The 17813-nt window shown below is 40.9% G+C and overlaps 1 protein-coding gene across 1 annotated transcript in view; it reads left to right on the plus strand.

The window, feature by feature from the left end:
* Window positions 1-17813, plus strand: part of LOC121871209 (calpain-9-like) — a 124969-nt gene that overhangs the window by 31918 nt on the left and 75238 nt on the right. The window contains exon 3 of the mRNA XM_042373400.1: window positions 10297-10372. Coding sequence (XP_042229334.1) covers window positions 10297-10372 — 76 coding nt within the window. The remainder of the gene's footprint in view (window positions 1-10296; window positions 10373-17813) is intronic.

Raw genomic sequence — 17813 nt, forward strand, 5'->3', positions numbered from 1 at the left:
TATACAGTAAAATGTTCACTATATACAGTAAATTGTCTGCAGTATACACAGTAAACTGTCTTCACTATAAACAATAAACTGTTATCACTTACACCCAGTAAGCTGTCTTCACTACACTAATAAAATACCTTCACTAAACACAGTAAACTGTCTTCACTATACAATTTTATGCAACTTCACTATACAATAAACTACCTTCATTACACAGTAAACTGAATTCACTACGTACAGTAAACTCTTCCACTATACACAGTACTTTCTTCACTATACCCAGTAAGCTATCTTCACACACAGTAAAATATCTTCACTATACACTTTGAAAGCTGTTCACTATACAGTAAACTGTCTTCACTCATAAACAACTTCACTATACAGTAAACATTCTTCACTATACAGTAAACTAACTTATATATGCAGTCAACCATTTTCACTACACCGTAGATTATCTTCACTACTACACAATAAACTTCACTATACAGTAAACTATCTTCACTATACACAGTAAACTGTCTCACAACTCACAGTAAACTATTTTCACTATTGCCACAGTAAACTGTCTTCACTACACACAGTAAACAATCTTCACTATACAGTAAACAGTGTTCACTATACACAATAAACTAGCTTCACTATATGCAGTCAACCATTTCACTACACACCGTAGACTATCTTCACTACTACACAGTAAACTACCTTCACTATACAGTAAACTATTTTCACTATACACAGTAAACTGTCTTCACTTCACTGATAAACAATCTTCACTACACAATAAACAATCTTCACTCACACAGTAAACTGTCTGCACTACACACAGTATACGACTTCACTATACACAGTAAACCATCTTCACTACACACAGTAAATGTCTTCACTACACACAGTAAACAATCTTCACTACACAGATAAACAATCTTCACTACACATAGTAAACTATCTTCACTATACACAGTAAACTGTCTCCACAACTCACAGTAAACTATTTTCCTTTACACAGTAAACTGTCTTCTACACACAGTAAACAATCTTCACTATACAGTAAACAGTCTTCACTATACACAGTAAACTAGCTTCACTATATGCAGTCAACCATTTTCACTACACACCGTAGACTATCTTCACTACTACACAGTAAACTACCTTCAGTATACAGCAAACTATTTTCACTATACACAGTAAACTGTCTTCACTACCCGTAAACAATCTTCACTACACAGTAAACAATCTTCACTATACACAGTAAACACAGTAAACTGTCTTCACTACACAGTAAACTGTCTTCACTATACACAGTAAACTGTTCACTATACACAGTAAACTGTCTTTCACTACACACACATTAAACTGTCTTCACTATACACAGTAAACTGTCTTTACTATCCACAGTAAACTATATACACTATAAACATTAAACTGTCTTCACTATACACAGTAAACTGTCTTCACTATCCACAGTAAACTGTCTTTACTATCCACAGTAAACTATATACACTATAAACATTAAACTGTCTTCACTATCCACAGTAAACTGTCTTTACTATCCACAGTAAACTATATACACTATAAACATTAAACTGTCTTCACTACACAGTAAACTGTCTTCACTACACAGTAAACTGTCTTCACTATACACAGTAAACTGTCTTCACTATACACAGTAAACTGTCTTCACTATACACAGTAAACTGTCTTCACTATACACAGTAAACTGTCTTCACTATACACAGTAAACTGTCTTCACTATACACAGTAAACTGTCTTCACTATACACAGTAAACTGTCTTCACTACACAGTAAACTGTCTTCACTATACACAGTAAACTGTCTTCACTATACACAGTAAACTGTCTTCACTATACACAGTAAACTGTCTTCACTACACACAGTAAACTGTCTTCACTATACACAGTAAACTGTCTTCACTACGCACAGTAAACTGTCTTCACTATACACAGTAAACTGTCTTCACTACACACAGTAAACTGTCTTCACTATACACAGTAAACTGTCTTCACTACACACAGTAAACTGTCTTCACTATACACAGTAAACTGTCTTCACTACGCACAGTAAACTGTCTTCACTATACACAGTAAACTGTCTTCACTACGCACAGTAAACTGTCTTCACTATATACAGTAAACTTCATACAGAAGTAAACTTGATACACTGCATATCCTGAGAGCCTCTTACTATATTTTCTCGCACGCAGAATTTAGGAAATTGCCTCTTGGAAGCTGTGAGGAATAATAGGAATCCTTCCATTATGGACGCTCAGGTTGTTGTTAAAAATTTATCCAAAAAACACTCAGTCACAGCAGCGCACCACATCCTCGAGGTGTTGGGCTGTTATGGCACCGTAGTAAAATACATAAGGCCAATAAAATCCGATGGAAAACTCGAAAACTATTGTACCGTTACGTTTAAAACGCCAGAAATGGCGTTGAGCGTGGTGGCAGTAGGACAGGTGATCGTGAATGACCGTCCCTTAACGGTGGAACTAGACCAGACCGTACCTATCATCCGGCCAAGAAATAAGACATTAGACAAAACAGAAATTTTAGATAATACCTCGCCGTCCTTACCATTGTCCCAACCAGATGTGACCAACCCAACACTGTCCCAACCAGAAGTGACCATCCCAACACTGTCCCAACCAGAAGTGACCATCCCAACACTGTCCCAACCAGAAGTGACCATCCCAACACTGTCCCAACCAGAAGTGACCAACCCAACACTGTCCCAACCAGAAGTGACCATCCCAACACTGTCCCAACCAGAAGTGACCATCCCAACACTGTCCCAACCAGAAGTGACCAACCCAACATCATCACAAAAGAATGACAATAAAATGTTTATAAAACATCTCCCACCAAATATTTCTATAGATAAAATAAAAAATCACTTCGAGGCATTCGGAGTTGTGTCTAAAGTTTGGATAAAAAATGGAAAATCATACGGCTTCCTCCTTTATGAGACTATTGAAGGGTTAACCCGCGCCCTTAACTGCTGTCCACACGTGATTGACGGCAGCGTCATCGATGTGGAATTGCCGCAAGGGGTAGGCTGTCAGATCTTCATAGGTGGTCTAACTAACCGGCCTAATGAAGATGAAGAAGTTCAGGAAAAGCTGGAGGAGTACGGCCACATCCTAAAGTGGCAGAGACCGGCCCCCGGAGGTCACCCTGCTCCTTTTGCTTTCATCACTTATAGCAATAGTGAAGAGGCCAATCGTGCCGTCGACGCACAAGCAATAAATATAAACGGGCGGAGGATGGCAATTAAAATTCCAAAATATCAGAATATTCGAAATGCACCATTAGAACAGGCAGCCCCAACTTTAAAAAGAAAATTAAGCTCAGAAAACGACGACTCCGAACAAAATACTAAAAAAACCCGCCAGCAGTCAGATGATACTGAGGTCGTGCATGTTGTTAAACGTAAAATAGACGAGGACGGTGACGAGGAAGAGTCGCTCGCCCTTTACGGTATAAGAGAAACTCCCCCAAAACGCCAAAAACAATCACAGACGAACAACCGGGACCAAAAGCTCTCGGCGGCAGCCAAGATTAATATAAGAAATTTGCCCGAAAATTGTACCCGGGAAACCATCCAAAATACTTTTGAAAAATATGGGAAGATAGCAAAAATATGGGTGAAAAACGGTGAAACCTTTGGGTTCATAATTTTTGAAAATGTATGTGAGGCTCAAGCCGCAGTGTGTGGAGGGCCACATTTTGTTGACCAACAATTGGTAAACGCTGTGATGGCGTGTGGTCAAAAAGTTTTCGTGGGAGGTCTGGAACCAACCACGACTAATGAAGAAGTGGCCGCAGCACTTTCTTAGTTCGGTGAAGTAATCAACTGCCAGAGGCAACCAAACTCAAGTTACGCCTTCGTCTCGTTTCTCACCGACACCGAGCAGGAGCGCGCACTCGATGCTGGTTTCGCCGTCCTTAGTGGCGGTAAAAACGTATATATTAAGTCTGTAAAAAAACAGTGAACGTGGAAAGAGAAAATGGAGAAAGTGAGGAAAGGGAGAAGCAAAAGGGAAATGAAAAGAGAGGGAGAATGAGAAGGGCAGGAGGATCAGGGTTGTATGATGGGCTGTATATTTTAAATTAATAAATTTTAATACAAGTTTCGTACATTGTGTTTTATTCTGACGCATTTAGTGTTAAGTTTTACTTGTTACTTAACCCTAGACAGGAACAATTCATCTGGTGTTACGATAAAGGCTTCCAGGATGTGCACCACCTTTCGCTCGTTCTTCTTGTAACTGATATTTACCATATATCTTTAGTATATCACCTATTCTTTACAATTCTCAGTTTTTAGCATGACCAAAAAATATGGTGTGGCCAAAAAGTATAGTGTGACCGATATCAAATAGTGAACTGCAAATAATGATGAAAAATTGTAAAGATAAAAGTCGTACTAAAATTATAGCAACAACGTATTAACTGGTGAGGAAACAAACGTGACAAGAATTGGTCACGTCCACTGGTGGGGAAGCTGTTTATGAAGAGGCGGCAATGGCATTTGTGCTAAGCTGACCTGTCCGGTCCAGAGGTTGAAATCATTCCCTGTATCTACGGTCAGTTGAGGTAAAACATACTGATCAAGTAATTGATTAATGTTACTCGTGATAATGTTACACACAATTCTTGCCTGGTAATTATGTGTTTTTTATGAAATAAAATATTATCACATACAATGTTACTGAATCATCGGTGATGTAGTTACTATGGGTTTGACTATATTATTGCAAAAATCCGAGAGATGATTAATTGATTATACATAGATCCCATAGATAGAAAATTACTTGAGTCAGAATCGCAACTGACGGTCGTAACAGTAATAGGAATGGCACTGGCGAAGACGATAGTTGCAATGACCATAGTCACTGGTCCATAGATGAGAAAAAGACTGTGTTCACAGGTAGGCAGTTTTGATATGCAGATTTCAAAAGTGCTTCTCCAAATCATCAAAATACCAATACATCGTTTTTCTTGTTACAGGTACATAGAATGAGAACAAATTAAATGAGAATACAGTTCATAGTTAAAATGGATAAGTACGTAATTAGAGACGGAAAGAGGAGCAGAGATAATACAGGCACTACCAACCCTGATATGATTTAATACTCAATTCTGATGACCTAATGGAGTGGTGGCATAATGAATTAAGCACAGAAGAAAAGACAGCAACTACAGATGAAGAGCAGGAAGCATCATCTTCACGTAGTGGGACAGTGTAGAGACCAGCAGTTAATATACGAGCGAGGGTGAGAAGTAGGTCTATTAGGAAGTGGAACGATGAACACTGAATTTTTATAAAGCCTAATTATAGTTCGAAGAAAACTATTAGATTAAGTATTAACTAGATGAAGTAAACAACTAGATGAAGGAAACAACAGAAAACAATAAGAAAATGGAATAACATTCAAGAGGTTGTTCTCAAAGGGTTGTCGCCAAGGGATCGTCCTCAAGGGGTTGTCCTCAAGGGGTCGTCCTCAAAGGGTTAACCCTTCGTCTATAAATGATTAAATCATTACAGTAAAGGCACTAAACTATCATCCCATTAAACCATTATCCATTTAAACCAATTTTAGTTTAGTTATTATCCATTATCTCTCTCTCTCTCTCTCTCTCTCTCTCAGGTGTTGATGTTATTACCTTCATATTCTACTTGTTGAAAGGAATTGCTATATCATCACCTTGTGTAATGGTCAAAATAATGTACCACATGGGTTTCGGTATAACTAACTGTTATTATCTTTAGCGTGTGTTCAATATCACGGAGGGGGGGAATAATTTGGTGATGTGGAAAGGGAATGGTGAGCCTTTGACCATTGTGGAGGACTGGGTGTTGATACCGGGGGCGGGCTACTGTAGTCTGCCTTCTGGAGTTGTGTTTATGACTGTGACCCCCACACGCAACACTCTCTCTCTCTCTCTCTCTCTCTCTCTCTCTCTCTCTCTCGTATCTGAATATAGTAAATGGTTAACCTATCTGTTTGTGTCGACAGCCTCAGTGATGCGGGAATGTTAGAATACTGAAGGAATTGCTAGCCCAGAGTGTTAACGAGGTAGTCTTATCTTCACCCACCGCCCCTCTCCTGTTGGGCGGTGTGTGTGTGTGTGTTGTGTAGTGTTATGTGGCTTCGTGTGGTGTCATATAATGGTATGTGTTGTGTGTCTAGAGTAGGGATTTAGTAGAAGTATTGAGTAAATTAAATTATGCCTGTTTATACGACGTAGTAGCAGTCACGTCCGCCTGGCCTTGAGATAATGAAGCAACAAACGGATATACTGTACTGTACTGTACAGTGTATGATATCAGGTGTACAGTGTATGGCATAAGATGTACAGTGTATGACATCAGGTGTACAGTGTATGACATCAGGTGTACAGTGTATGGCATCAGGTGTGTATAGTGTATACCTGGTGGTGTGAGGGCCACCTGCTTGCCACACTGCCACACTACCCACCCAACTGTGACTCCCAAAATAAATACTGATTTATTTATTTAATTTAATGTCAGGAGCGAAATGGAGTGTAAAATGAAATTGGGGTGTTGATCACACACACGGCACTCTCACACACACACACACACACACACACACACACACACACACACATACACACACACACACACACACCATTACCTAGTTACCATGTTCTTGATTACATTATATCAGCATTATTCTCCTTACAAGTAACTGTACTGTACAATAACCTCTCCTTACTGTACCTGAAAGTAATATTTTCTCTTCATTTACAAACACGTAACAACCTATAGCCCGTCTGACAGATGGCTACAAGCAACAACATTGACAGCACAAGATAACATGACCACCAAGAAGGCAATAATATTCATGACACAAAAAGTTAAAGTTTGGTCAAATATATCAAGGGCTGTAAGATGATAGTGTTGACGCGTGGAGGTGACAACAGAAGATAGAGGAAATGAACATTTTTACAAGTATATAGACGAAGTTAAACACAAACGTTATGATGTGAAAGGAAATGGTAGATGAAAGGAGATGGATGGGTCATGTTTGGTACTATCTGGTAAGAGATTTAACAGAGTAGATTAAAAGTTACATTAATATCATGAGTTTAAGAGGCAGTTAGTTAGTTAGATCTGAAAACACAGCTGAATTATTTTTGTCATAACGATAATGTTTTTATTTGTATTGTTATAACTCCGATGGTTAATAGTGCATTATAATGGTACAACTGCCTCTCTTGCCCTTAGCATTTACAACAAAGACTAAAAGTACAACAACTATGGGCGTAGGTACAACAACTATGGACGTAGGTACAACAACTATGGGCGTAGGTACAACAACTATGGGCGTAGGTACAACAACTATGGGCGTGGGTACAACTATGGGTAGGAACAACAACAATGGGCGTAGGTACAACAACTATGGGCTCTTGCCCGTTAGCATTTACAACAAAGCAACAACTATGGGCTACAACACTATGGGCAACAACTATGGGCGTAGGTACAACAACTATGGCGTAGGTACAACAACTATGGGCGTAGGTACAACAACTATGGGCGTAGGTAGGTACAACTATGGACGTAGGAACAACAACAATGGGCGTAGGTACAACAACTATGGGCGTGGGTACAACTATGGACGTAGGAACAACAACAATGGGCGTAGGAACAACAAAGGCTAAAGGTAGAACAACAAAGGCAACAAACGTACACCATCAACCAGGAACACTCAGTATAGAGTCGGTTATTGGTAAATATCTAACCACAAAAAGTTTAATCTGTGGCAATAATAGGATTTATATTTGATAATCAGGTGTGAGACACGCCTCAAAATGTATTATGCAGGATTTAATCTCCTAGGAATTAGAGACTTGACGATAAAACGTGAGAGACGGATCAGAGAGAGACGGGAGAGATCTGACAACACGAGAGGGTAAACATCATCCCAGCAGCTTGCTAATAGGAGATGAGGTATCCTTTAAAGGGGCAGATAGTATGTTAGGAGGTGTGTGGCTATGAATGATTGTTCTCTGTGGATCACTGAGGGATGACGTCATGAAGGATACGACGTTTGTTTACAGTCATAGAAGCTCTGGTTGGACACAGGTAATTATAATACAAGAAGGTGGGGGGGTGAGATTTAGTGAAGAATTTATCAAGGGAAGAGTCATGCTAGAGAGGAATAGTGGACAAGAGAAAGAAAGAGGAGAAGGAAAAAGGGAAATATGACTTGAAAGGAATGAATCTGAACAAAAGAGGATAGGATCAAAGATACACAGTAGGATTAGACTGTAGTATAGTAGGAAAGGCCAGCTTGAGTGTAGGATAGCAACAGGAAGACTACAAAGTTTACGAGAATATATGAGACGATAGCTGGTACACAACGATAGCTGGTACACAACGATAGCTGGTACACAACGATAGCTGGTACACAATGATAGCTGGTACACAACGATAGCTGGTACACAATGATAGCTGGTACACAACGATAGCTGGTACACAACGATAGCTGGTACACCTTAATGCTGCCCCCTTCACCATCAGTACCAATACATCTGGTCTGATAGACTTACCACAGCCTGACCCCAGACTTGGCTGCTCTAGACCTCTGTGCCCCCAACTTAGGCCTACCTGGGTGTTGGATAGACCAGCCACACAGCGAATAATGACTCTTACACCCAGCTACATAGAGACGAGAAGAGCTCACATTAGAAGATGCGCATGACTAGTAGAGGAGTCAAGGTATTCTCCTCCTTGTGGTCTCTTGGCTTAAAGTCCATCGCAAATTTGTGTAGCGGGTATTTCGAGGGCACCGCCACCATTAATGTATGCATCCTCGTGATTGGAAAGTGTGAGTGTTCGTGAGTATGTTACACAATCACGCCCAGCTCCCCTCCCTTGAGAAGCCCAGTGGACAGAATATCTTTACTCTGAGAGACTGTAGGATGAGGCCATCAGTCATACAGCGTGGGGGTGAAAGACACTCACATCAGGGTGGAGGAGTCACCCCGGGCTTGGGGACAGAGACAGGGAAGTGTGGGGTTGCCAGGGTTAAGAGTCAGTGTAAGGGCTGAGTTATACGTCGACAACAATAAATGACTGGTGATAATATTCGGCTGGTAAGTAATTATATGTTATTATTTGATATGGCTGGAGGGATATTGATGACGATGACTGATGATCACACAGGTGCGTAGGACACCGCAGGCAGCACAACCATCCTGGTCATTACCTTATACTGATAGTGAGGCAACACAACCATCCTGGTCATTACCTTATACTGATAGTGAGGCAACACAACCATCCTGGTCATTACCTTATACTGATAGTGAGGCAACACAACCATCCTGGTCATTACCTTATGCTGATAGTGAGGCAACACAACCTTATACTATGAGTAAATGAGAATTTAAACTGTTCGAATTTTTCTTAAAACACACACCCGTAAAACTCACTTTTTCATAGTAGAAAAACAACCTTGGGATTTAATCTACAAACTCTTAAAAATATAAGTCAGAATATCTTAAAGTACATATGTTGGTTAGGTTAGGTTAGGATAGGATAGCTTAGGTTACCTTATGTAAGGCTAGATCAAGTTAGGTTAGATTATGTTAGGTTAGATCAAGTTAGGATAGGTTATGTTAAGTTAGATCAAGTTAAGTTAGGTTAGATTAGTTAAAAGGCAATATAATGAAGTAAACACTACATTTCGTTTATATGTTTTTAAAATATTAATATTTAAAGACCCGGGAGACTGTCTGATGAGTTGTTACTTACAGCGACTTACAACTCCAAGCTTATTATGAGTCGAATTAATTCTTGCAACGATGCTCATTATTATTCTCCTTCTGTATGTTAAGTTGACCGCTTCTGTTGACGAGTGATAACCCACGTCACTGTTGCTCAATTATATGTTCTTCATTTATGACAGTGTACATGAATAACGTCACATTAATATACTGTAAACACGTATTATGTTGGTGAAGCGATTTTGCTTGTTTTGTTTTTGTAGGAGTATGTCTGTGAGTGAACCTCTTTTCGCGCGTCTGTGTTGGTATGTTTAGCTTAACCTTGCCAGACAACACGTGGAAGAAGTAATTTATTCTTTGTTTATAAGCACAACCCTAACTCGTAACCATGACTTAATGGTTCCTTTGTTCACCTCACCTCTTTGAGTTACACACATACACAATAAGACGTGTTTTTTCTTTCCCCAGGAGGGTCTCCGACTCGCCTCTGGACCAATTACAATACAGTAACACGTATTCCTTCTTTCCCCAGGAGGGTCTCCGACTCGCCACTGGGCCAATGGAGGTATTAACTACAAGGTGGACGACAAGCTCTCTACTCTCTCCAGGTGAGTCTTATGAGGTTATATGCGGAGTTATTCTTACAAATATCTTATATACCTGACTCTTTAGTAAAAATCTATAGAGAGTAGAACTTGGGTGGCTGCAATAGAAAGTTTGTCACTGGTACAATTGTGAGGCAGATTCATCTCATACCAGTAACTATACTCTTATGATATTGTGAGTTAAGGAGGGAATCATGAGTAAATATTCATCGTAAACATTGTGAGGGTTGTGAGAAGGTTGGACTCTTTTGTCTTGATTCTCACAATGTTCTCTTTCTCCATTGAGTGTATCGACCTAACAACACAACTACCAAACACAACACAAAACTCAACATCCTCTATGATGATAGACTGTAGTTGGCTGCCAAGTACTGCACTGGAGACCAACACACACCTCTCTACAAACTGGTTATATAGGAATAGTGATCTACATGTTGCTGCTGTTGACTTTTATCACTTTAGTTTTCATCAAAGGACACAATTAAGACTGTTCTATAGCATAAACCACTCCACCAGTGAATCAAATGAGTAGCTTCACCTATTGGGTGTGTGGATATACTGTATAAGAACACACAATATTTTTTCGTTATTATCTTCGCCGCTGACCTGGCCTGTTAGCTGCTTGGGTGGTTGGTCATGTTACGCTCTCTTGGCAAGTACTGGTTCTCTGTTACACACTTGACAAGTACTGAATATCTACTGACTCCAGAATGTGTTTGTACCTACGCCAGTGTTGATCAAGTCAGGTCACGAATGAACTTACGCTTGGTTCCCACTATACGTAAAGGAAACTAAGCAAGCGTTGGATAAAAAATTCCATTATAGAAAAGAGTCATAAAGAATCTTTAAAATACTCCATTACTAAATAAAGGTGTTGTTCATAGTTTCATCTCGCTTTATACAATTCAGTAGTTGGATAAGGTCAATGAGTCCTCCATGGTAGAGTCTCGGTAAACATTTTGGTTGTGTTGATTCTGGCGTATATAATAAACGTTTCCATGGATATAACCTAATTGTGGAAACTCGACTCTACATTATTTTACATTATTTGACTTTATCCTCTTCGCTACTGTTCGGTCTGTTAGCCAATTGGGCGGTCGGTCACATCTCTGTATTTCAGGGTAAGGTTCATCTACAGTATTTTATATAACTATTATGCATAAAGTTAAATTCTACTTCTTTGTTTAAGATCATATTTTTCACTCTTGGATTTTCACTAGTATGTTTGTTATATTGTAAATCATGTTAATATACCTGGAGCAAAGAAATAAGAGTTTGAAAACCATACACACATAAAGTAGACTGCCAGAAGGAAATCTATCTTAAACTATTAGCATATGGTCCTTAGGTAGCTTTAGTTTAGGTTAGGTTAGGGTAGGTTAGGTTAGGTTAGGTTAGGTTAGGTTAGGGTAAGTTGGTTAGTGTAATGAGGTTCATATATGATATTCCTAATTGTTTTTCCCCTTTCTTTACCCCAACAAGATTTGGATTTTAAAGTATTTGCCTTAAAACAACTAATTTAGAATATTTCTCGTAAACAAATAAAGGTAAATCAACAAACAATCTTGATCTAAATTTAATCTATATTCCTCATAAATGTACCTATATATTTGCATGGTATTAGTAACGTGGACAATATCCTATGAAACAGTTGGACCTACGACCAGCCAGCCAGGAGTATAACAATATTTAGTAATGTTTCCCCTTTGAGGCAAGATAGAAAATGGACAAGTTCTTCCAGGCCTGAGAGAGCAAGAGATGCTTTAATGGCTAACTAAGCTATCTTTAATACATCAAATATACAGTACATTTTAAAGGGTTAATATTCGTCTTAGGACTCCACGCGATTTAATATTTGGGATAGTAATTTTCTTGAATCAAAAAATTATTATTTCAGTTTCATACAACCATTTTATACAATTCCGTCGCGAATGAACTATAATGTCATTTAATTTATCAAAAAAATTCCAAGAAAATTCACCGGGCTTTGAAGTAGAGGGAAAATTTGGGGTAAAATACTATAAGATAAGAACACCTAACAAACCGTTGAGAACCTTACCCTAACCTTTCCACACGAGTAGTCTCATTTCAGTCACTTTTATGCAAGAATCAACTAAATTATTTCCAGTATGAACGTCTCACATAAGCCTGGTGGTTGTGGTTAAAGTGGAACATTGACCTACTGTTTGTTTGGTCTACTACTAATCTTCCCTCTTATCTCCACTCTTTCTCCCTTCTTATCCCCCTCTTTCTCCCCCCCTTCTCCACCTCCATATCCCCCCTTTCCCTTTTCTCTTTATAACCCACTCTTCACCCACCCACACCTCCTCCTCCTCCTGCTGCTATCCTCCTCCCTCCTTCCTTCTCCTCCTCACATCCATCCAGATCTCCTCATCCTCTTTCCTCCCTCCATCCACCCAGACCGCCTCCTCCTCCTTCTTCATTCTCCTTCTTCCATCCATCCAGACCTCCTCCTCTGACCTCCTCCTCATCCTTCCTTCTCCTGCTTCAAACCACCCAGACCTTCTCCTTCCCTCCTCCTCCTTCCATCCATCCAGACCTCCTCCTCTGACCTCCTCCTCATCCTTCCTTCTCCTGCTTAAACCACCCAGACCTCCTCCACTCCTTCCTTCCCCCATCCGTCCAGGCCCTCTCCACCCCCGGCCTCTCCACCCCCGGCCCTCTCCCTCCTTCCACCCAGGCCCTCTCCACTCCCCAGGCCCTTTCCACCCTTCCCCCCGGCCCTCTCCACCGTTCACACCTGAGTGGGCATTACTAGCAGTCAGCATTAGCCACCCTCTGCTGCACCTGCGTGACGCCCGTCTGGCCACTCATTTGCATGCAGGCGCTCGGTGGGCTCCAGGAATCCACTTACCGAGTGTTGGGTGAGCGCTGCAGGTCCGGCCGTGTTCGCATACGAAATCCCGTAGGACCCCTGGCCAGGCTCCGGCTATCGCACATGGGATAACGAATGGTTCTCTTCGCATACGAATTCCTGTATGTGTCCGGGTATCCAAGAATACGTTCGTTTTTTTTTCTGGCTGTAATTGTGGAGGGGATAACGCGTTGTGTATCCGTTCACTTTTGCTGTCGAACTTTGAAATCACGTAAGTAGTTATATATGAATCACATCATCAGTGGACCAGGTGGTTAATTGCATTCTCACCTGTCCAATCAAGTGGGAAAATTTAGCTTAAGAACTATACGAGAATATTACCATGGACTGCTGACCCAGCTTCACATATCGCGGATTGGATAACGAAATGCAATCACCGTTTCAATCTCCAAGCCGTCGTAGGTGGTCGGTTAGTTAGATAGAATTCTCGACGAGGACTTACCATGAAAAAGCGGTGGAGGGATGATGGGCAGGTGAAGCGGCCAGAGAGACAGGTGCACGCCGCCCAGCCACACGCACCTGCCCCAGCTGACATCAACAGTGTCTACTTGAAGCCGCTAACTTAACTGATATCTTTCTATTTCTCACTACATGACTGATTCTTACGATGTCTCTCACTCCTTCGTTATAAACTGGATCAATATGAGTGTTACAACCAGGTGTGTGTGTGTGTTACAATCAGGTGTGTGTGTTACAACCAGGTGTGAGTGTGTGTGTGTTACTACCAGCCAGGTATAAGTGTTACTACCAGGTGTGTGTGTTACAACCAGGTGTGTGTGTTACAATCAGGTGTGAGTGTGTGGTATAAGTGTTACTACCAGGTGTGAGTGTTACAGCCAGGTGTGTGTTACAAGAGGAACAGCCACCAAGGTTATTAGAACCCAGTGGTGTGTGTTGTTGTGTTCAAGGAATACTGATACAGGCTGGACACACATTAGCTGTAAATGGTCGTTGTATTATGCATTTAGAGAAGCACAAGTTAGGTGTTAACAACTTGTGTATAGTGTAATTTTATACGTCCACAATATCCTGTTACCACCATCACCACCACCGCCATTAACACCACCACTATCACCATCACCAGTAACACCAACCAAACACCATTAATACCACCACCTACCACCACCACCACCACTACCATCACCACCACCACCACCACTATCACCACCACCACCACCACCACACCACCACCCACCACCACCCACCCCCACCCCACACACACCACCACCAACACTATCACCACCACCACCACCACCACCACCACCACCACCACCACCACCACCACCACCATCACCACCATCACCATCACCACCGCCCTGCACCACCACCACCACCACCACCACCACCACCACCACCACCACCACCACCACCACCATCACACTACCAACAACTAAGTGGACGTGAAATGCGAGACGACTGATAGACTTAACTTGATCTGCAGTAAGAAGATTACCTGAAGACGTAGAAGCTTTAGGTGCGTGAGGGAGTGCAGAGGTTTAGGGAGAGGAATGAGTGAGACAAGGTCGGGGTATTAGGGAGAAGAATGGGTAAATAAAGGAGTAAGGGAGAGTAATGGGTAAAATGAGGGAGTAAGGGAGAGTAATGGGTAAAATGAGGGAGTAAGGGAGAGTATTGGGTAAAATGAGGGAGTAAGGGAGAGTAATAAGGAAATAGAGAGCAATGAAACAAATAATCAAACAATATAGACATACGACGTTGAATAAACAAAGCAAACAAGGAGAACACGATGTAAACAATGGGTGGTGAGGTTAGTAACACACAGGGAGCGATACACTCAGTGAGGCGTGACACACTACATCAACACCTACGACATATCAAGACTGTTAGTCCCTCGTAGATCATAGCTTTGGGGAGGAGGAAGGAAGGAGGGGCTAAGAGAAGAGGGAGGAAGGGTGAGAGAAGGGGAGGAAGGAAAGAAGTAAGACAGGAGTTAAATATAAAGTAAAAAACAATAATATGGAGGAATGGATGAAAGAAAGTGAAAAGGATTAGGAAAGGAAGGATAGGTGGAGTGTTGAAGGACAGTGGGGAAGGATGGAAGGAGAAAGAAGGAATTGTAGGAAAAGTTGATAGAAAAGATGGGAGAGAACACAGAGAGAGAGAGAGAGAGAGAGAGAGAGAGAGAGAGAGAGAGAGAGAGAGAGAGAGAGAGAGAGAGAGAGAGAGAGAGAGAGAGAGAGCAATATCGGCCACCATGCGAGATTTACAGGAGAGGCTGATACTGCACCTTGAATCGCTACAAAAACTGAAATCCAGAGACCCAAGACATATATCCTTTTCCAGGCGACGAGGCCACGAGGGAGGACTAAGGGCGTCTTCATCTTTATCATTCCAAGTTTGTTTTGGTAGGTCAGCTGTTCGGGGTCTCTCCTTTCCACACACTTGTTGACCTTGTGTTGCCTTTACTGCTGTATCTTTGGATGGTCTGTATTTTGTATTTCCTCTCATGTTACTGCCACTGTACCTCAGGTTTATGTGTACGACGAACTGAAGAATAAATCCTTGAATGTCTTAAGGAACGACAAAGCACACAACATTTTCACCCAAGTAATAGTGGAAGATAAATTTACACCCATTGTAGTAAGGTTTCTTTCCAGCTTTGATTGGTTACACTCTTTCATCTTTCCAAGTTACACTCCAGCGTGCAATAGCAATACGTCGCTAATTATTCAAAATATTATTGTGTAAACTACAGTACCAAATGCGCAATTACTTTAAATGCATAAAATATCCCTTTCATGTACAGTCGCCTGCACTTAGACCTGATACGGTGGCTGGCACGTTTTGTGAGATGTGGCACCTCTGTTTACATGCTATTAAAATTCCAAGAATGGCCCTGAGGAGCCTTGTAATAGTAGCCCCACTGAGGATGGTAGATAAGCATTCCTCAGAGCTGCCACATCGCACAAACCGTCCCAACAACTGTACCAGGTATAAGTGCAGGCGACTGTACTGTACATATGAACAACACACAACAACAAAAGTGAACAGTACTGAACGCGGATCGTTAGTAAATAAACCCAATCGTGCAGCACCAACAACATCGTATTTCACAAAGAATCACCGATAAAAGTCTCTATCGGTTCAAGCTCATATTTGTTGATATTCGTTTAGTTTGTTCACAAAATATGTAACAAATATTTGATCAATAGTTCCAGATTAAAATATTGGAGAGTATGAGTTTTACACTACACGACACTGCTATTGATGGTTCGCTAACTCGCAACACATTTTTCAGTAACTACAAATTTATTGTTTAGTATAGAGCGGGGGGCAGAATATAGCAGGTACTCCCTTGTGTAAATATTGCAATATATATCAAAAGATACAAATTGTGAAATATTTGGGCTTCACAAACTCGATCCCTTTTCCTGAATCAAAGAAAAAAGATGGATGACCTGTAAAGGCCAACTAGAATTTCACTTTCAAGTTGAAGGTCCGAGAAAACTTCCCTGCGATCATAAGTTTTATAAATAGTGATTCAATTTGTCACGACATTCTCTCAGTTAAAAATTAAAAAGAGAAAATTAGTTTACCAAGAGAAAATTGTCTTAACAAGAGAGACTATAAATGCAGGCAGATATTTTGGCAATCAATTCTCTTCATATGAGAGTTTGAGGGCAGGGAGAATCACCCGCAATAGCTATCAACTTTATTGAAAAATACCTCTGGGGCCGGAGACTAATATTGTGATATTGTAGCGATGCCCAACGTGTAGGCTGCTGTACCTGCTGCTCCTGATGGCCAAGATACAGAATATTTCAAGATTTTAGAAACACCTACTGTCACTTGCTTTTGTTGTACCCTACAGTTTGTTGTCATATGTATAGGTACGTACTGCTGCGACGGAGTTTATTTTCAAGTTATTTAAATGTCCCTCTATATCCTGGAGACTTGTGTTCATTACCTAGGTACTGATTCTCCAGATATGTTGGCTGATGACAAGTTCCTACACCAAGAGTTAACACATGTACTGCAGGGCTCTTACATCACGCCAAACATTAGACTTTATGGAAGACTGAGAGGGAACTTAACCATCTTAATTTATGGTACAAGAAGAAAATACATCAAAATAAAGTAAAAACAAAAAAAAGCACGAAAGTTTAATTCTTGCACGAGAGAAAGGCAGATGAAGTACTATTAAATGGTAGTATATGTAACGAGGTGGTATATATTAGTACTTGTGTTGTGTGGAATACATGAAAACACTTCATGGTCACCCTACCATGGCTGTGTGGGGCCCAAAGATGCTTCACCATGGCCAGTGCCTCTGCCATGCCAGTACTGGGTTTCTGCAATAAATGTCAACCTCAGTGAGTCACTCAACTATCACATCAGCCGCTGTAAGACCCACGTGCAGGGAGGCTAGCACTTCTTCCTCGCTGTCCAGAAATAATCCTTACAAGGTCTATAAACTCCCTCCAAAGACTCCCCCATTAGGTAAAACTTCCACACAAGACACGTTATTTATATTTGTCTTTAATTAGTGTCCTCTGGTATAATGCATGAATTATCCAACTTAACAGT

This window comes from Homarus americanus, unplaced genomic scaffold (assembly GCF_018991925.1).
Source record: "Homarus americanus isolate GMGI-L3 unplaced genomic scaffold, GMGI_Hamer_2.0 scaffold40565, whole genome shotgun sequence".
Lineage (NCBI taxonomy): Eukaryota > Metazoa > Arthropoda > Malacostraca > Decapoda > Nephropidae > Homarus > Homarus americanus.